The sequence below is a fragment of the Puma concolor genome, chromosome E4 (genome assembly GCF_028749965.1).
Source record: "Puma concolor isolate L17-30 chromosome E4, mPumCon1.1.hap2, whole genome shotgun sequence".
NCBI classification, from domain to species: Eukaryota; Metazoa; Chordata; class Mammalia; order Carnivora; family Felidae; genus Puma; species Puma concolor.
This window is the reverse complement of record NC_141683.1, coordinates 58,240,599-58,257,043: the sequence shown is the minus strand read 5'-3', so window position 1 is coordinate 58,257,043 and position 16,445 is coordinate 58,240,599. Positions and strand designations below refer to the sequence as shown.

General features: G+C 43.4%; 1 protein-coding gene across 2 annotated transcripts in view; it reads right to left on the bottom strand.

Annotated features, from left to right (window-relative positions):
- F5 (coagulation factor V) overlaps window positions 1-16,445 on the bottom strand; it is a 77,576-nt gene that overhangs the window by 56,726 nt on the left and 4,405 nt on the right. For both annotated transcript variants that reach the window (XM_086693693.1, XM_086693692.1), the window contains exons 2-3: window positions 15,153-15,244; window positions 9,361-9,483 (exon numbers count right to left, since the gene is read on the bottom strand). In XM_086693693.1, coding sequence (XP_086549819.1) covers window positions 9,361-9,442 — 82 coding nt within the window. In that variant the 5' untranslated portion in view covers window positions 9,443-9,483; window positions 15,153-15,244. The remainder of the gene's footprint in view (window positions 1-9,360; window positions 9,484-15,152; window positions 15,245-16,445) is intronic.

Genomic DNA, 16,445 nt, shown 5'->3' with positions numbered 1-16,445 from the left:
GTGTGTTACCATGGCGGCTGAAGCCATCCGTGAGTTTTCCCAGTCTACCTATCCAGGGTAATCTCCCTCCATACCTCTAAGCTGTGTGCATTTTGTACTCCCACAGCAACCTACTGCCTCCAAAATATATCCCAGGTTTGCACTCTTCTCTGTATCTTTACTGCCATCACCCCAGGCTAAAGCTATCGACTCCAGAATTAGCCTATTAACTGGGATTCTGGCATAAGAGTACCCTCCCAATCCATTTCCCAACCTGTATCCAGAACGATCCCTCAAAACTCCAGATCTTACTTTGCCATGTTCTTGCTTGAAATCCCGATAATAGCTTCTACTTTCACAAAATTCTTAACATGGACCGCAAGTCCCTGTATGACCTACCCCTACTTCTCTCTCCATTCTCATCGTGTGTGACTTTTCCCCTTGCTTACTACATATCACTCTCTTGGGCCGCCTTTTAGTTCCCCAGACAAGCCTTTCCATCCTACCTCAGGGTCTTTGCAGATACTACTCTCTCTGCCTAGAGTGTTCTTCTCTTTCTTCCTTTTGACAAATGCGTGCTCATCCTTTATACGTAAGCTTACTCCTGATCTCTAATTGTGTTACAGATTTTTTTCTTTTACTTCACTCATTATAATTTATAATTAAATGTGTGTGGCATTGCATGATTAATTTCATTTTCTCCGACTAGATAACAACTAGTTGTATCGCGCATATTCGGTCACCAGAATGTAAGCAACTCAAAGGCAGCTGCTGGATTGTATTTGTGTTAGCACGTCTGGTGCCTTTCACAGTGCCTGGCGTGGAGAAGGTGCTCACTGAGTGTTTATGGAACTCTTAAGATATAAGGTCCTGTGGGCTAGAACCAAAGCTAGCGAGTCTTAGCTCACAGGTGTTTTGTTAGGATTGCATGGCATTAAAACAAATTAAATGCCAACATTAACACTATGTAGATATCATATAAGAATCTGGATTGCTCTCTTCTCTTAAACAACAGCAACAACTAAAGCATGGACATTTCACGACAGTGAACCAAATTCCTGTATCCAGGAATTTGCCTGACCTGATACCTGGTTACCCCCTTTAGATAGGGCAGTGGCTCTGTGATCCCCAGTCCCTAAAGGACACATTTTTTTTTTCATTGAATTAGCCTCCTGACTTCTATAGGCATCTGAATTGTGACCCTCGTGCTAGTGAAAAGCTTAACGTGGCATTCTGTTGTATCTTTTCTTCTCCTCAAAGATAGTTTGACGCCGATAAGCAATATTTACTCTAGGCTGAACTTTCACTCTGATGATAAAAAGGATCTGAATATTAAAATTATTAGGAGTTGAGAAATGTTAAAAGCTTGAATAATTTCCTGAGATTAGTACTATTATTTCAGTCTAAATCAAAAAGAAAAAAAAAAGAGTTTATGAGAAGTCTCTGCTAACAAACGGGAAGTATTATCTCTGGAAAGTTACAAAATAGCTTTGGTAGAAAAGAACAAACAGGTCTGATAAGGAGAGTTGCCCTCTCAGATCAAACCTTGTCTATTGACTGGAACTGGCATGGCAAGTTAGTGACTAGAACTATTGGGAATCAAGCTGAGGGCCCTTATTCAATGCTTCATGCCTCTTGGCCTCAGAAGAAGCCAATTTATGTTTCTGGACATGATGCTTCCACTGTTCCAGCTGTTAAAACATCACAGGAGGGGCGCCTGGGTGGCGCAGTCGGTTAAGCATCCGACTTCAACCAGGTCACGATCTCACGGTCCGTGAGTTCGAGCCCCGCGTCGGGCTCTGGGCTGATGGCTCAGAGCCTGGAGCCTGTTTCCGATTCTGTGTCTCCCTCTCTCTCTGCCCCTCGCCCGTTCATGCTCTGTCTCTCTCTGTCCCAAAAATAAATAATAAATAAACGTTGAAAAAAAAAAAAAACTTTAAAAAAAATTAAAAAAAAAAACATCACAGGAAATTCCTATAGTAGAAAGTGGCATTCTTTCCATTGCCTTCATAAGCTCTCAAGAGGACAAATGTGATATTCTTTGTAGGGTGAGAGATAACTATTAAAGTTCTTCATCTCTCTCTCTCTCTCTCTTTCTCTCTGGATAAATGCATGCTCAACCTTCAGACATCAGCCTAAATGTCAGTTTACTCATTCTCTGATCTCTGATATATATATATATATATATATATATATATATATATATATATACACACACACACACATACATATACACATATACATACATATACATATATATCATATGAAGTGTATATGATATATAAATGGAATATATATATTTATATTTCTAAAAGTATTCATAAATACATATAATATTCATCATAATTTTTAATTAAGTATTTGTGAGATTATATAATTGATGATAGATTGTGAAAGAAAGTATGTGAGTTTTGAGGCCAGAATTGAAATTTCTTGACTGTATCACTTGTTGACTGGGTGACTTTGGGAGTTTCTTGACCTGCCTTTGGGCCTCACATTTCCCATTCATAAAATATAATCCTTTCTCTAGTAATAATATTATCATCTTTGGTGGGTTATGAGAACTAAAAACTGTATGTAAAATGCCTACCGCCTAACCAATGCTACAGCACTACACTTCACGATGTTGGCTTTTTCGTTCTCAGCCACGTTGCAATGGATACAGCCTCTTTCCTTTGTGTTTTACCTCCGATTAGCTGTATCTTAAGTGTTCACCTTAACACATGTGAGAAAGATTAGAGGTGGTGACGTATCTACTCTAAAGTGGTAAAAACTGGTAATAAGACTGGGCTGTTGATCACAATCACCAGCAAAATTAGTAAATTTCAGAGCACGGGGGAGGCTCTGTGCTAGGTTCCTGGACGCAAATATAAAGAGGTAAGACCCTGAAGTCTACCCACAGCCCAGTAGGGTACATGCTGATGTCTCAGCTGTGGTGGGTGTCACCTCTAGATTTCTTCTAGGGCCACTTCAGTGGAGAAGCCACAGTGTTCACATTGTGCATCTGTAATTACAATCAAGCAATATAAATATCTAAGAATCACCTAAAAGGCTTTAACACATACTAGATATGGCAATGAGACTGATTCTCTAATGATATCAAATTTATTTTTAAATGGTCACGGTTTCGTATCCTGCTTTATTTGAACCGATGATTTTTAAGTGTCTGTCTAGTGACCAAAGCAAATCATCGAGAACTTCATATTCGTGTGAAAGGAATAGGAATATGAAGTTACATGTAAGACACATTTCAAATAATTGAATGAATGGCTTTAATTAAGTTTGCTATACTACTTAAAAGGTGAATTATGAGCATCTTAAAATAAATAGTGAACAAAGTTGTACATGGGCATAGCTTCTCCAATTACACTGAGGACTGAGATAATGAGATAATTGGGGCATGATTTTATTGTGGTTTTTGTTCTTTTCACTTCCAAGTATTTTATTTTACCTTTAGCCTAAAATAAACCAGGCATGGTGTATCTTTGATTTCACAACCTACCTAATATGAGGTATGAAGTATTAACAGCTACTTAAAGGAAACATTTATGAAATGCATTTTTTGATGAATCTGATTTTGACTTTGTCATCAAAATAAAAGCCTAATCTCTTAACAGAAGAGGGGAGAAATGGACAGGAAGGACTATTGTGCTAGAGCACAAAAAGTCCTTCTTCAGCTTCTTGCGAGAATAAATTCTTTACACAAGGGTAGCCCTTTGTTTTATATTTACTTAAGTCTGTTCACTGCCAGCCCAGTTCATAGTCAGCATTGCAATTTGTTTACTCTTGTCACGATGAACCAATTATTTGCCAAAGGCCCTTCGTTTTTTTTTTGTTTTTTTTTTTTCAAATGTAAAATGCTGCCTACAAGCTTTGGGAAAGTGAAGATCCGAGAAGACCTGTTTTGGTCACCCAATAGGGTGCTCATTCTTGAGATCCTCCCTTGTTACTTATTTATTTTTAGAACAGCTCTTTTCCTCTCCATTTAATAAACTTAGCAAATGCTTCAGTGTGTATCTGAACACTCAGAATCTTCTTTTTTTGAAAAATTTTTTCATGTTTATTTATTTAAGAGAGAGACAGAAACAGAGCACCAGCAGGGGAGGGGCAGAGAGAGAGGGAGACACAGAAACTGAAGCAGGCTCCAGGCTCCGAGCTGTCAGCACAGAGCCCCACGCGGGGCCTGAACCCATGGACGGCAAGATCATGACCTGAGCTGAAGTCAGAAACTTAACCAACTGAGCCAGCCAGGTACCCCGTAGAACCTTCTTTAGAAGCTATAATTTAGGTAATGGGCAAATTAGAATGCTGAAGTTCTATAAGGAACCTGGTTCCACAGCACAGGATGTGTCTTTTGAAGGGGAGTCCACATTTCTGAGACTTATGAGAATTGTTGTATCAGCCATTACAGTTGTTCGGGTATTTACCATATACCCAAAGAAGGATCTGTATAAAGCCAAAATACTCAGATGAAAAGGGAAAAATATCATTGCCTACATTATGTCAAGTATTGGAATGTTTTGGAAAAACCCTAAGACTAAGTTTTCATATGGAGAATTTGGCAACACTAGATGCAAACCTCTGGTGGAAAATGCCTGCCTGCCTGCCTTCCTTCCTTCCTTCCTTCCTTCCTTCCTTCCTCTCTTTCTTTTAAAAATTCTGAATCTAAAGCAGACTCCAGGCTCCGAGCTGTCCGCACAGACCCCGACACGGGGCTCAAACTCACGAGCTGTGAGATCATGACCTGAGCCGAAGTCGAACACCCAACCAACTGAGCCACCCAGGTGCCCCTCTTCTTTCTTCCTTTATTCAGAGTTGGCTTACCAGCAGATAGCTGAATACTGTAAAACTAATCTTGTGATCTAATACTCATAACGCAACTCACACATTTAAGTGAGGATATAAAGCAAATAAAAGAATAATATTAAGATTCATTCTGAAACAAACTTTAAAAGTTAATTGACCAAAACAGCTACAAAAATCTTACTGAAGAACAAAATTTGCTCGATGGTGCATCATTACAAACAGTTCGGGGCGTGCAGTCTACAGAGTCTGAAATTTTAACCTCAAATCGAAACTCTCAGTGATAGAAACTTTTTAAATGATTTGGTACAGCTAAAGATATTTTATTTCCTGCCTTAAAAATATACTCTTATCAAGGGTGCCTAGGTGGCTTAGTCAGTTAAGAGTTCAACTCTTGGTTTTTGCTCAAGTCATGATCTCACAGTTCATGAGTTTGGGTCCCGCATCGGGCTCTGCACTGACAGTGCGGAGCCTGCTTGGGATTCCTTCTCTCTCCCTTGTTCTCTGCCCCTCCCCCACTAGTTCTTTCTCTCTCTCTCTTTCTACACACACACACACACACACACACACACACTCCTTTTAAATACATGTGTAAAGGAAATGTTCTTGTGAGCATTTTTACAAATCATGGCTTGTCCGACCTGTCAAATGGGTTACTCATCCTGCCCTATGTATGACTGAGGTCTCTCTTGGGCACACCTGGGGAGGGGTGTACAACCAGAAGTGTTCGGCAATGCCAACGACAACCTGGCATGTATGTTGGGTGATGCCAGCTTATGGATGAAAGGCCAGGATGAGACTTTCACACCGAGTAGCCTCTTTCCCGGCTAGAACTCAGATTTCCGACCTAACGAAAGCACAGCCAAACATTTCGAAAAGCAACAAGGCTTCTGGCCAACCAAAACAGATGTTACAAAACCCGTGAGTGACAGCTCAGGATCTTTACCTGTAGACAACACCATAGGCGACAATGTAGACTTTTGTTTAGAGTCCATTTACTTAGACTGCACATAATTCTAACATTTGTGGGTGTTTGCAAAGTCTCACGGTGGATTGGAAGGAATGGCTTAGAGATAAGAGTTTTATTTCTCATCCTCTGTTTCAAGAGAGTCTGGGGAAGGACAACATATACCCAAAGTGATTTAAAAAAGTATTTATGGGACTCCTGGGTGGCTCAGTCAGTTAGATATCTGACTTTGGCTCAGGTCATGATCTCATGGTTTGTGAGTACGAGCCCCATGTCGGGCTCTGTGCTGACAGCTCAGAGCCTGGAGCCGGCTTCGGATTCTGTGTCTCCCTCTCTCTCTCTGCCCCTCCCCCCCTCAAAAATAAATAAACATTAAAAATTTTTTTTAAAGGATCTTAAACACGTAAAGAAATAAACCCCAAACCATCTGGAAAATGTAATGATTCAAAATGACTTTTCTGTGCTCTGGATAACTGAGGTTTTCTGTGCAATTTTAGTTCATTTTAACATCTAAAATCTATGAGTTTTATTTCATTCAAGTGCAGATAAAATGATTAGCACTATTCAAGGCCAAGGCCTTCCTTCATCTAAGCTTCTGGAAACAAACTTTAACACCTGCACTGTGAAAAGCCATGCCATAACCACACCAACAATGGCTGACCTTGGGTGTCAAACACGTGCCAAGAACTTTACATATATTATAACTAATCCCCGAAATAACCTTCATTGGGAGGAACTGCTATGCTCATCTCACAGATATAAAACTAAGGGTTAGGGGTAAATGAAATTGCCCAAATTTAAATATTTTTTAATGTCTATTTATTTTGGGGAGAATGGGAGAGAGAAAGAGAGAGAGAGAGAGAGAGAGAGAGAGAGAGAGCGCGAGCACGCACAGTGGAGGTGCACAGAGACAGCGAGACAGAGAATCTGAAGCAGGCTCCATGGTGTCAGCACAAAGCCCAGTGTGGGGCTCAAACCCATGAACCATGAGATCATGACCTGAGCCAAAGTTGGACACTCAACCGACTGAGCCAGCCAGGCACCCAGAAATTGCCCACCAGGTCATCCTGGTTCTAAAGCCAGCATTCTTTCCATGGCTATCTTTTCCTTCTAGCTAATGAGAGTAGGTCTCCACATCCTTGGTGGGGCTCAAGGATTAATTCCCAGAGAAGTAGGATTAGTGTCAAGGTGGTGTCATCCCCTGGTTAGATGAGGCGGCCATAGGGGCAAGGATTGAGTCCTCTCTCAAGCCATCTCTCCAGTACCTACTTCTGCGAGAAAGGAATCTGGATTCTCATGTAGCTGACTCGGTATGTAGTTAGTTGATTTCCATACTCCCCAAATTACTTCAAACCATAGAGGAAGGCTCTGGGCCAGAGTGAGTGTCAGGCAAGAGGATATTTTATTTTAACACGGAGGGTACACTAAAACGAACAGGCTTGTCTTTTACCATGCAGGGCACTCAACCTACTTACTAGATTTGCATCTCACTTCCAAAATAAAAATTCCACATTCCCCACCAATCTGTATTTGCCTTTCTCAGGTTTAGGAGACTCGTGGCAGTAATCGGGTGGCCAGTGGAAGGGGTGGGAGCATCTTAAATCGTTGCTCATAAAGGACTGGCTGTGGCGGAGCGTGGGAACAAATAAACAGTAAAGAAACGGGGGCAATGGTGCAAGGTTTGCTCCCTGTGCAAACAGCCCCACTGGAGTACAAAGTCCACAAACCTTATCTCCTCCCCTATTTGAAATGGAACCTGGATGTGACATTTTGGGGGTTTTCCCCTCTGACATTCCATTGCTGAATTCTTGATGTAGTCATCTGGAAGCCTCATAGGTAGGTTAAATGGTTGTTTGATATGCTGCCGTATGATTTTAAGAACACAAGAGAGACTCCTGTGCATGCTACCTCACTCAGAGTCTTGCCAAATTGGTTCTTTAAGATGCCTGAAATTTCACAGTTAATCCTTCATTGTTTTTCCTTAATCCAAAGATCAAGCACTAATGCTAATAGTCCTGGGAAGGGTAGTTCATTGACCTATTATCAGTCATATATACCTTAGTTGGAATGAGTTTGACAAATCAATTCACACAAGAAATAATAAATGTAAAAGTCACTTTGTAAGCCATAAATTGTCAGATAAATATGGAGTTATTTGAACATATTTTAAAGCTTTTTCACTGAGATATAACACAACTGGAATCCATGTTGATTGAAGACTCAATGTTACCATCACGTCTAATGTTTATCAAGTGTTTACTATATGCTAGACATTGTTCAAGGCTTTCATGACAACAAACCGATATGGGGCAGGTATGATTCTTATTCTCATTTTACAGATGAGAAAGATGAGGCAGAGGAATGCTAAGTAACTTTTCAAAAGTCACACAGCTAGTAAGTGTCTGAGCCAGGATTTGTACCAGGCAGTCTCCCTCTAGAACCTGCACTACAACCCACTTTCCTACTCAGTTGCTCTCTTCAAAGGTATGATGGCTGGAACACAGGGGAGGAAGAAGATTTGCGAATCACGAAGGGCCTGAAGTTATTTAAAACTGTTATTATGCCAATATCTATTACAACATAGATACAATTTTCTTGTATCGGTGCTTATACCAGTATTGTGGTCTGAACGTCAGCATAACGGAAATAACTAGAATGATGTCAACAATAGGTGCTTACTATCATGTGTCTGATGTAGTCACTTTTATCACCTTCGTCCTCGTGATCTTTGCCCTCGTCGTCTTATCATCACTGTCGTTTATTGAGGGCTTCCCATGTTCCAGGAACCATGTGTTGTCCACTACCTAAACGATCTCACTTAATCCTCAAAGCAACCTTGCGGCGTTGGTATAACCATTCCCGTTTTATAGATGATAAAACTGAGGTTCAGAGATGTTAAGGCCATAGAGTCAAAAGCGATACAGCTGGAATGGGAACCTAAGTCTGCCTTCTAAGCGTACGTTCTTAACCACGTCACTATGTCCAAAATTTGAATCATACTTCTACAAGCACCACCACAAAATACCACGTATTAAGTGTGCTTTCTGTGTTGGCTTGGCCCTCTGTCAGGCTAGTCCTATCTCATGATTTCAAATGACAAACGACAGTTCATGGGTTAAATCCAGCCAGCTGCCTGTTTCTGTATTAAAGTTTTACTGGGACCCAGACATACTCCCTCGCTTACACGTTGTCTGTGACTGCTTTTGCGCGAAAAGGTATTGTTGAGTGGTTACAAGAGAGATCCGAAGGCCAACGGTATTTGCCATCTGGCTCATCGCAGAAAAGTCTGTGGACCTCCCTGCCTTAAACCATTTTGCAAGGTGCATGTATTACTATTCTCATTTTACAGATGAACATACTGGAATTCAGGAAGATTAGGTAGCTTGTCCATCCAACTATAAGAGCAAGAACCTAGTGAGAACCCGAGGTCTAGACGACCCCAGAACTTGTTCATTTTCCTCTTTGAAACTTACAAAGGCAACAACTTTCGTAATTACCAGTTGAAGGAAAGGTTTCTCTAACATGTGGTTAACAATCTGCTTTTCAATGTTTGACACTGCTGTTAGAGTTGTACATTTTCCGCTGACAGGGGGATATTAAATTCCTCTTACCTTCTGAGAATTTACTGTATTTAATTCCTTGAGGGTGGATGCTCAAGGGCTTGTCTGCCTTATTCTTGAAGTGAACTTTCATGATATCTCCAACTTCCGCGTACAAAGTTGGCCCAAGAAGTCCTATGGAAACAAGGATTTATAATGGGTCTGTGTTCAGGACTACCAAAGACAGAGCTGCTAAGCATGAACCCCATGAGTAATGGCGGTCGTTCCTCCTGGTCCTGAGGCTGACCAGCTCATTGCCTCTACATGGCAGGCAGGTAAGGACAGGAAGGCAGAAATGCTTGGCTTGCGCCCAAAACAAGTCAAGAGAGAGGGGGAATAGTTCTGACCATGTCCGCCCCCATTCAGACCCACCATCATTTCTTGGAGATTACTGTCTTTGTCTTTGGTCAAGAAAAGAAAGATGGTCATTTTCAATTACACAAGGTGGTTTGAGGGAAGGTGACTGGCTCCATGAGATCTCCCTGAGGTGGGAGACCTCAGAGACCTCAGTGAAGTGAGGGAGCAAATCATGCAGTACTCTGGCCCTGAGGCAAGTTCAAAGTCCCTGAGGCAAGAGTGAGCTTGCTGGATCCAAAGAACTGTAAGAGAAATGGTGAGGGCAGAGTGAGAACAGATGAGGGAGGGGTGGGTCATGTGAGGCTTAGGGGGCATGGTAAGGACTCTGGATTTTCTCCTAAGTGAAATGGGAAATCACTGGGGTTTTGTGAAGAACATGTGCTCCTGACTGATTCTGATGTCCTTTAAATCTTGAGAACCTGTCACCAGAAGTCCTATTTCAGACAAGTGACAAGAGTTGACCGCTCTCATTGCCAAGCCATCTGTAAACTCTGTGGGGCTGGCTTCTCTCCACTAGGAATCACAGGAGAGCAATATAATATCGATATAATATAATGATCATCACCACTGCCCATGAGTGCCAGTTGAAGTCTGTGACCACAGAGCAAATCTTCAAGGAGATATTAACATACCCATTTTACAGATGAGGAAACTGAGCCTCAGAGAGTTTCGACATCTTGCCCAATAGTATGTAGCTAATTAGAGGCAGCTAACCTATCAGACTCTGCATACTGGGCCTTTAACCACCTTTTAATAGTCCACCCCTCACGCTCTATGTATTCATTCACTCAAAACATATTCATTGAGTGCCCACATTGTCCTAGCTGTCAGCATTGTAATGGTGAGTAAAATACGCACCTTCACAGAGCTTACAAAAAAGGTAGGAAAGCCAGATTTTAACAAATAATCCCACCAACATTTGATTACAAACCATGGTAAGTATTATGAAAGCCAAGTACAGAACACCCTGAAGAACATTTTACAGAGGGATTTCGTCCAATCTCGGATGCATGGAGGGGATCAGGGTTGGGAAATACTTCCTTGAGGAAGCGATGTTTTAACTGAAGCCAAAGTGGGATTAGCACGTGCAAAGGGTCCGCGGCACCAGAAAACTTGGCCTCTTTGGAGAACTGACAGATGGCCATGGTGAAGGTGAAGCTTAACAGGCAAGAGAAAGGAGCAGAAAGTGAGGCTGAAGGCATAGTCAGAGGCCCTGTCATGTAGGGCCTTCTGGGCCATTTAGAGTTTTCCTCTAAGAGTATCTGAAAGCCATTAGAGAGTTTTTAGCAGAAGTGAGACATGGACCAGATTTGGGGTTTTAAATCTCTGGCTGCGTTGGTGGAGGATGAGCCGAGGAGAATCCAGAGTGGATGTTGAGAGAGCAGATAGAAGGCTCCAGGGGGGTGATGTTGGTGGGTTACCGTAAAGTTACAGTAATGGAGGTGATAAGAACATGCTAGAGAGCGCTTAGGAGACCAGACTGCCAGGCCTCAATGGATGGGATATGGGTGGAGGGTGAGGGGTCCAAGTTGCTGTGGATGGTCGGTGACACTCTGGCTGGGCAGCTGGGTGCAGGAAGGTGTCATTCTCTGAAAGGGAGGCCACTGTGGGAAGGTTTTGTTTGGTGGGCATGGTAGGCAGAATGAAGGCTCTCCCTGAGGTGTCCCCATCTTAACTACTGGGACCTGAGAATACGCTACCTTATATGGCCAAAGGGGTTCTGCCCCTTGGGAATGATGATCAGGATGTCGAAATGATAATGGATGTCGAAAGGATGTTTCAATGGATGTTGAAAGATAGGATGTCTACCTATTGGCAAAGAGAAAATGGGACTTCTGAGACAGAGGCCCTACCTTTCTCTGCTCCTATCTTTTTACCCACAGTTTTCTTTTTTTTTAAGTTCATTTATTTTTGAGAGAGAGACAGAGAGATAGAGAACGAGCAGAGGAGGGGCAGGATGTGAAGCGGGCTCTGCTTTGACAGCAGGGAGCCCAATGCGGGGCTCGGACCCATGAACCACGTGATCGTGACTGGAGCCAAACTCGGGAGCTTAACGGACTGAGCCACCCAGCTGCCCCAGGACCCAGTTTTCTTATTCCTTTCGCTGAGCTCCCGGTGCTAGACTTTATGCTGATCATGTGCCTGAAGCTTTTTGTTTGTTTTTGTGTTAGCTCTGCACAGGGCCAGTGAGGTCACGTGGTTCAATCCTCGTTTTGGAGACAGTGACAAAGCCCAGGACATGGGGGCAGGGAGGGTGGCTTGCTCAAGGTCAGTCACTGGGTGGCACTGCTGGGGTGAGAACTCAAATCTCCGGACTCTTGAACCTTTCTCTCCCACCTCGCACAGAGCGGGTTCAGAAGCCCCCCTTTCCTGAAACGGTTCCAGTGTCTACACCATTTCTGACTCCTGACCACATCTGGCTCCACTGGCTGACCTCTCTCTTCTGGCTGCTGCCCTCCGTCCTAGCTGCCGACAGAAGCCCCCACTGGCTATTCCCACCCGCTGGGATGCCCCGGAGCTCACAAGAGGGCTATGGTGTCACAGCGTGCACCGGTTTCGTTGCCATGGGCGCCTCGCCCTGGCAATTTGTCTGTTGGCATCATGGGGCTGCAAATGCCCGGTGCCCAGGATAAGTCTTCTAAGTTATTTAACCTAATAAGACCTCTTGCTGCAGTGAGCGACGTGGAATGTTTATTTGCCTCCCTTTCGGTTTCTTCGGAATTAAGGCAAAACAAAGCGATGTGTTCGTAAGTGCACCCCAAATACCTCCCTGCACGTGGGCAAACACAGGCCTGGACGTTGTCTGAGCCGCCGTTCAGCTCCTCCGTCGGCCAGATGGCCGGAGACCCATCCCACCCTCTCCTCAGTGGCCGACAGTGAGGTGGGGGGAAGGAGCCGCCTATCTTGTGGTCCCAAGAAGGTAGCACAGCATGTACCAAATGGTTTTGGACTTGAAAACTATTAGCTGGCTATGAAGCCAGCTAACCAGCCCCCTGCTCTCAAGGTGAACAACGCACTACAGAAAACAGGAAAGCCCGTCGTGGGGTTATTTTAAAGCCCCTTCAGGGGCAAACATTTCTTAATCCTCCTGGAAAAAATTCGGAGTCAAAACTAATCATTTTTAAGCCCCAGACAGGATTCCCGAAAATGAGACTGGCCCCTCCACCTGTCCGCGGGTCCTCAAACCTCGCTGGACAGGCACCTTCAGACCTCTGGTCCTACAGCCTAGCCCCCACCCGCAATTCGAATGACTCCTGGGCTCACGCTGCAGAAGTGGCACATGACTGGCTCCAGGTTCGGCTAGAATCGTACCCGCCAGATGGGTGGAGGAGGAAACAGGGAAAAGGTACCAATGACACAGGACCAGGCTGGGGGATGGGGCAGGTCACATAGTCAATGGTAGTGTTTAAACCCAGAGCTTCTCAGGCTTTTCCTTCACCCCAAATTTGCCCCACTCTATCAGCTACGGTAGAGATCCAGTGAATAAAATACTACCCTTGCCCTTCAGGGGTTCATCGTTAAGTGACTTGGGGAGTTCAGGAAGGAGCTCCTTTTAAAACGGGTGTTAAAATGCCTCAGAATTCACATAAAACAAATGCGTAATGAGAAATACAGGGGTTGACAGAGAGGTGATGTTGTAAGTGCACAGGGCTTACACATAAATTAATGATCAGGTCTACTTTTATTTTTAAGTTTGTTTATTTATTTAGTTTTAGATGGGGGAGGGGCAGAGAGAGAGAGGGAGAGAGAGAATCCCAAGCTCCACGCTGTCAGCACAAAGCCCCACTCTGGGCTCGATCCCACGAACCGTGAGATCAAGACCTGAGCTCAAATCAAGAGTTGGACGCTCAAAGTACCGAGTCACCCAGGAGCCCTGATTAAGGTCTACTTCTAATTAATGAGGTTGAACCAGGAAATGTCCTCAAAAGTTAATCATCTCAAAGGATTCTGATCACAGCACTCTCCTCTCCAAAACCTATCAATGACTCCTTCGTGGCTAAAAGAGAGTCTCCAGGCTGGCACTGGCCTTTCCACCACTCAGCACAGTGGCTTACACAGACCCGAGATTCAATTCAGTCACTTGGCAAAAGCCACACAAGGCAAGGCTCTAAACACCTGCCCAGTTGTTCTTCTCTCCAGGCCTAATGAATATGTTTCCCAGCTCATTTTCCCCTCACCCACCTACAATTTCATTTAATTAAATAGTTCTGAAGTATCTGTCGTACATACAAAGCGTGGAGCCAGAGCTATGAAAGTGAATAGACTCTGTGACAGAGGACGGGAGATCCTTGAGCTTTTGAGCTTTCTGCCCTCAACTACAAACTTAATTCTATTGGTAACCTTATCGTCTGTTGCCTCGCCAGCCCCCGTGAAGGTGGTATCTCATCTATCTCCAGCTAATTCGGCCCAAGCTTCGAATCCCCTCACTTCCTGTTTCCTCTGAATCTGGTTCCAGCAATTATTCTCTCCCAGATATTGTTATCCTCCCCTTTTCCACTGGATTCTTCCCCTGCGCCCTTAGGTATTTGAAGTCACTGTATTCTTGTTTGCAAAACTCCAAAATTGTTGATTTGTGACTGAAGGGCAGGCTCCAGCCAAGGGAAGACTGAAGGTAAAGGGCGGTCAGAGGAGGCAGGACAGAACGGTTTGCACGGAGAGACAGAAGGAGGAGTTTGGGAAAGTTGACCCTCTTCAGTTGGTTAGTGTGGGAGGATGAGGGAATTATTGACCAGGGGGCCCAGCTGGAGGAAGTTCTCTCTTAACGGCCTCTATCATTCCTGCGGAATATAGTACCATATTCAAGATCCCAAAAAGCCACTCAACCCACTTGCCTTGACTTAAGAAGAGAGGAGGGAAAAGGAGAGATTTCTCTTTGAAACTGATAGCTGTTGTACATCTCACACCACAAATAAAACAGGAGAAGAGATGGGAAAACCGATGCAAAAGAATCAGCCATATATGGTTCCTTTGAGTGAGTCTAGGGACCCAGACGGAGGCACCGGATTATTTGTTAAGGTTCATCCACACTCAAGTTTAAGAAAGACAAGGTAAGGTTCTGTCTTGTCCACTACCGCCTGCTTCAATGCCCAGCCCATCGTGGGTGCTCAACAGTAGTCTGTTCAATGCGTGAATAAACTTAAAAGTTCAAACACTTCAAAGTTTTGTCGAGCTTTTTGATCAATGTCAAAAACAGCCAGCTTCCTGGCCATGTCACCTCATGGGCAAGAAGGGCCCCCTGCCTTGAAATTCTCAAAAATATGAACCAGGGGCCCCACATTTTCTCTTTGCACTTGGACCCCACACATTCTGTAGCCTGAACTGGTTAAAAACAACCAAAGCATGCATTTCTACAAACATGGTGCTAAATAGACGGTTTACATATATATGAATATCAAATTATTCATAGAGGTTTATCTTCAAAATTAAATAGTATACTTCGGGCTTACCTGAAATTTTGGATCGTGGTTTTTCTTTCTGAAAATATGGTTCATACTCTCTGTAGACAATTTTCTGAAAGGAAGTTGCAAAAGGATTCGAACTAGAAATAAAATACAAAAATTAATTTGAAAGGCATTTAAGACATCTATATCTCATCACAAGACAGGTGGCTTTCTCATGTCCTCAGATATGTGGTAGGAATACCAATATTTCAATTGTGTTTCAGAAACCCAAGATTTTATAAACATGAATAATACGTGAAGTTAATAAAACAATTATTGATCTCTTTAAGAATATTCTGTTGAAATAACTGTTCTTTCCCAAATTGAGTCTGCCTTAACTAATGTACTCAAAATCCATTTTCTTTTTTTTTTCTTTTTTTGTTTAATCTTTATTCATTTTTGACAGAGAGAGAGAGCATGGGAGGAACAGAGAGAGAGGGAGACACAGAATCCGAAGCAGGCTCCAGGCTCCGAGCTGTCAGCACAGAGCCCAATGCGAGGCTCGAACCCATGAACCACGAGATCACGACCTGAGCTGAAGTCAGATGCTCAACCGACTGAGCCACCCAGGCGCCCCAGAATCCATTTTCTAAAAAAGGACCTAAGATCATCGTGTGAACCCAAATGTTAGGCTTAGATTTTAAATGACTAAACCCACAACCAAATCCTCTATGAATAAATACATGGGCAATTCTTTAACTGATGAATCAAGTACATATGTAAATTACCTGAGGAACATGGCAAAAAATCACTGATTTGGTGGACCCTATTTCTAGCTGAGAAGTTGGAGATGGGCTAATGGAGTAAAAGCCCTGGGGATTCACCCTGGAAACAAACAAATGAAAAACCCACGTCTCAGAAAATGTTGAGTAACTTGTCCCGACGAGGATCAATGGAAAAGTGGCAGAGCCAAGACTCAAAGAGGTGAAACCCTTGTATTCATGGTAAAGTATCACAAAAGGGGAGTCAGGGAGAGCACTGAGCTTGCTTCTGGCCTTTTTTCCTTCGGCATCGCTAAAGCTGGGCACAGCGTTCCTACTGCGGTCTTCCAGATGAAAGTAAATGGGAAGGTAGTTGGGGGAAATTTCTCAAAACTGTCTAAACCCGTTGAACAAACTGGCTTTGTGAGGCTTCCTAATCCAGACAGGGTGCCCCCCCCCCCTAAAATCAGGGCCTCACAGAATGGGATACTCACCACCTTTGCTGCAGTGTCTATACAGTGCAGTGGTTAAGACAACACGTTGTGGACTCAGTGTCTGGGGTTGAATCCCGTGTCTACCCCTTATGAGCTGTCTAACC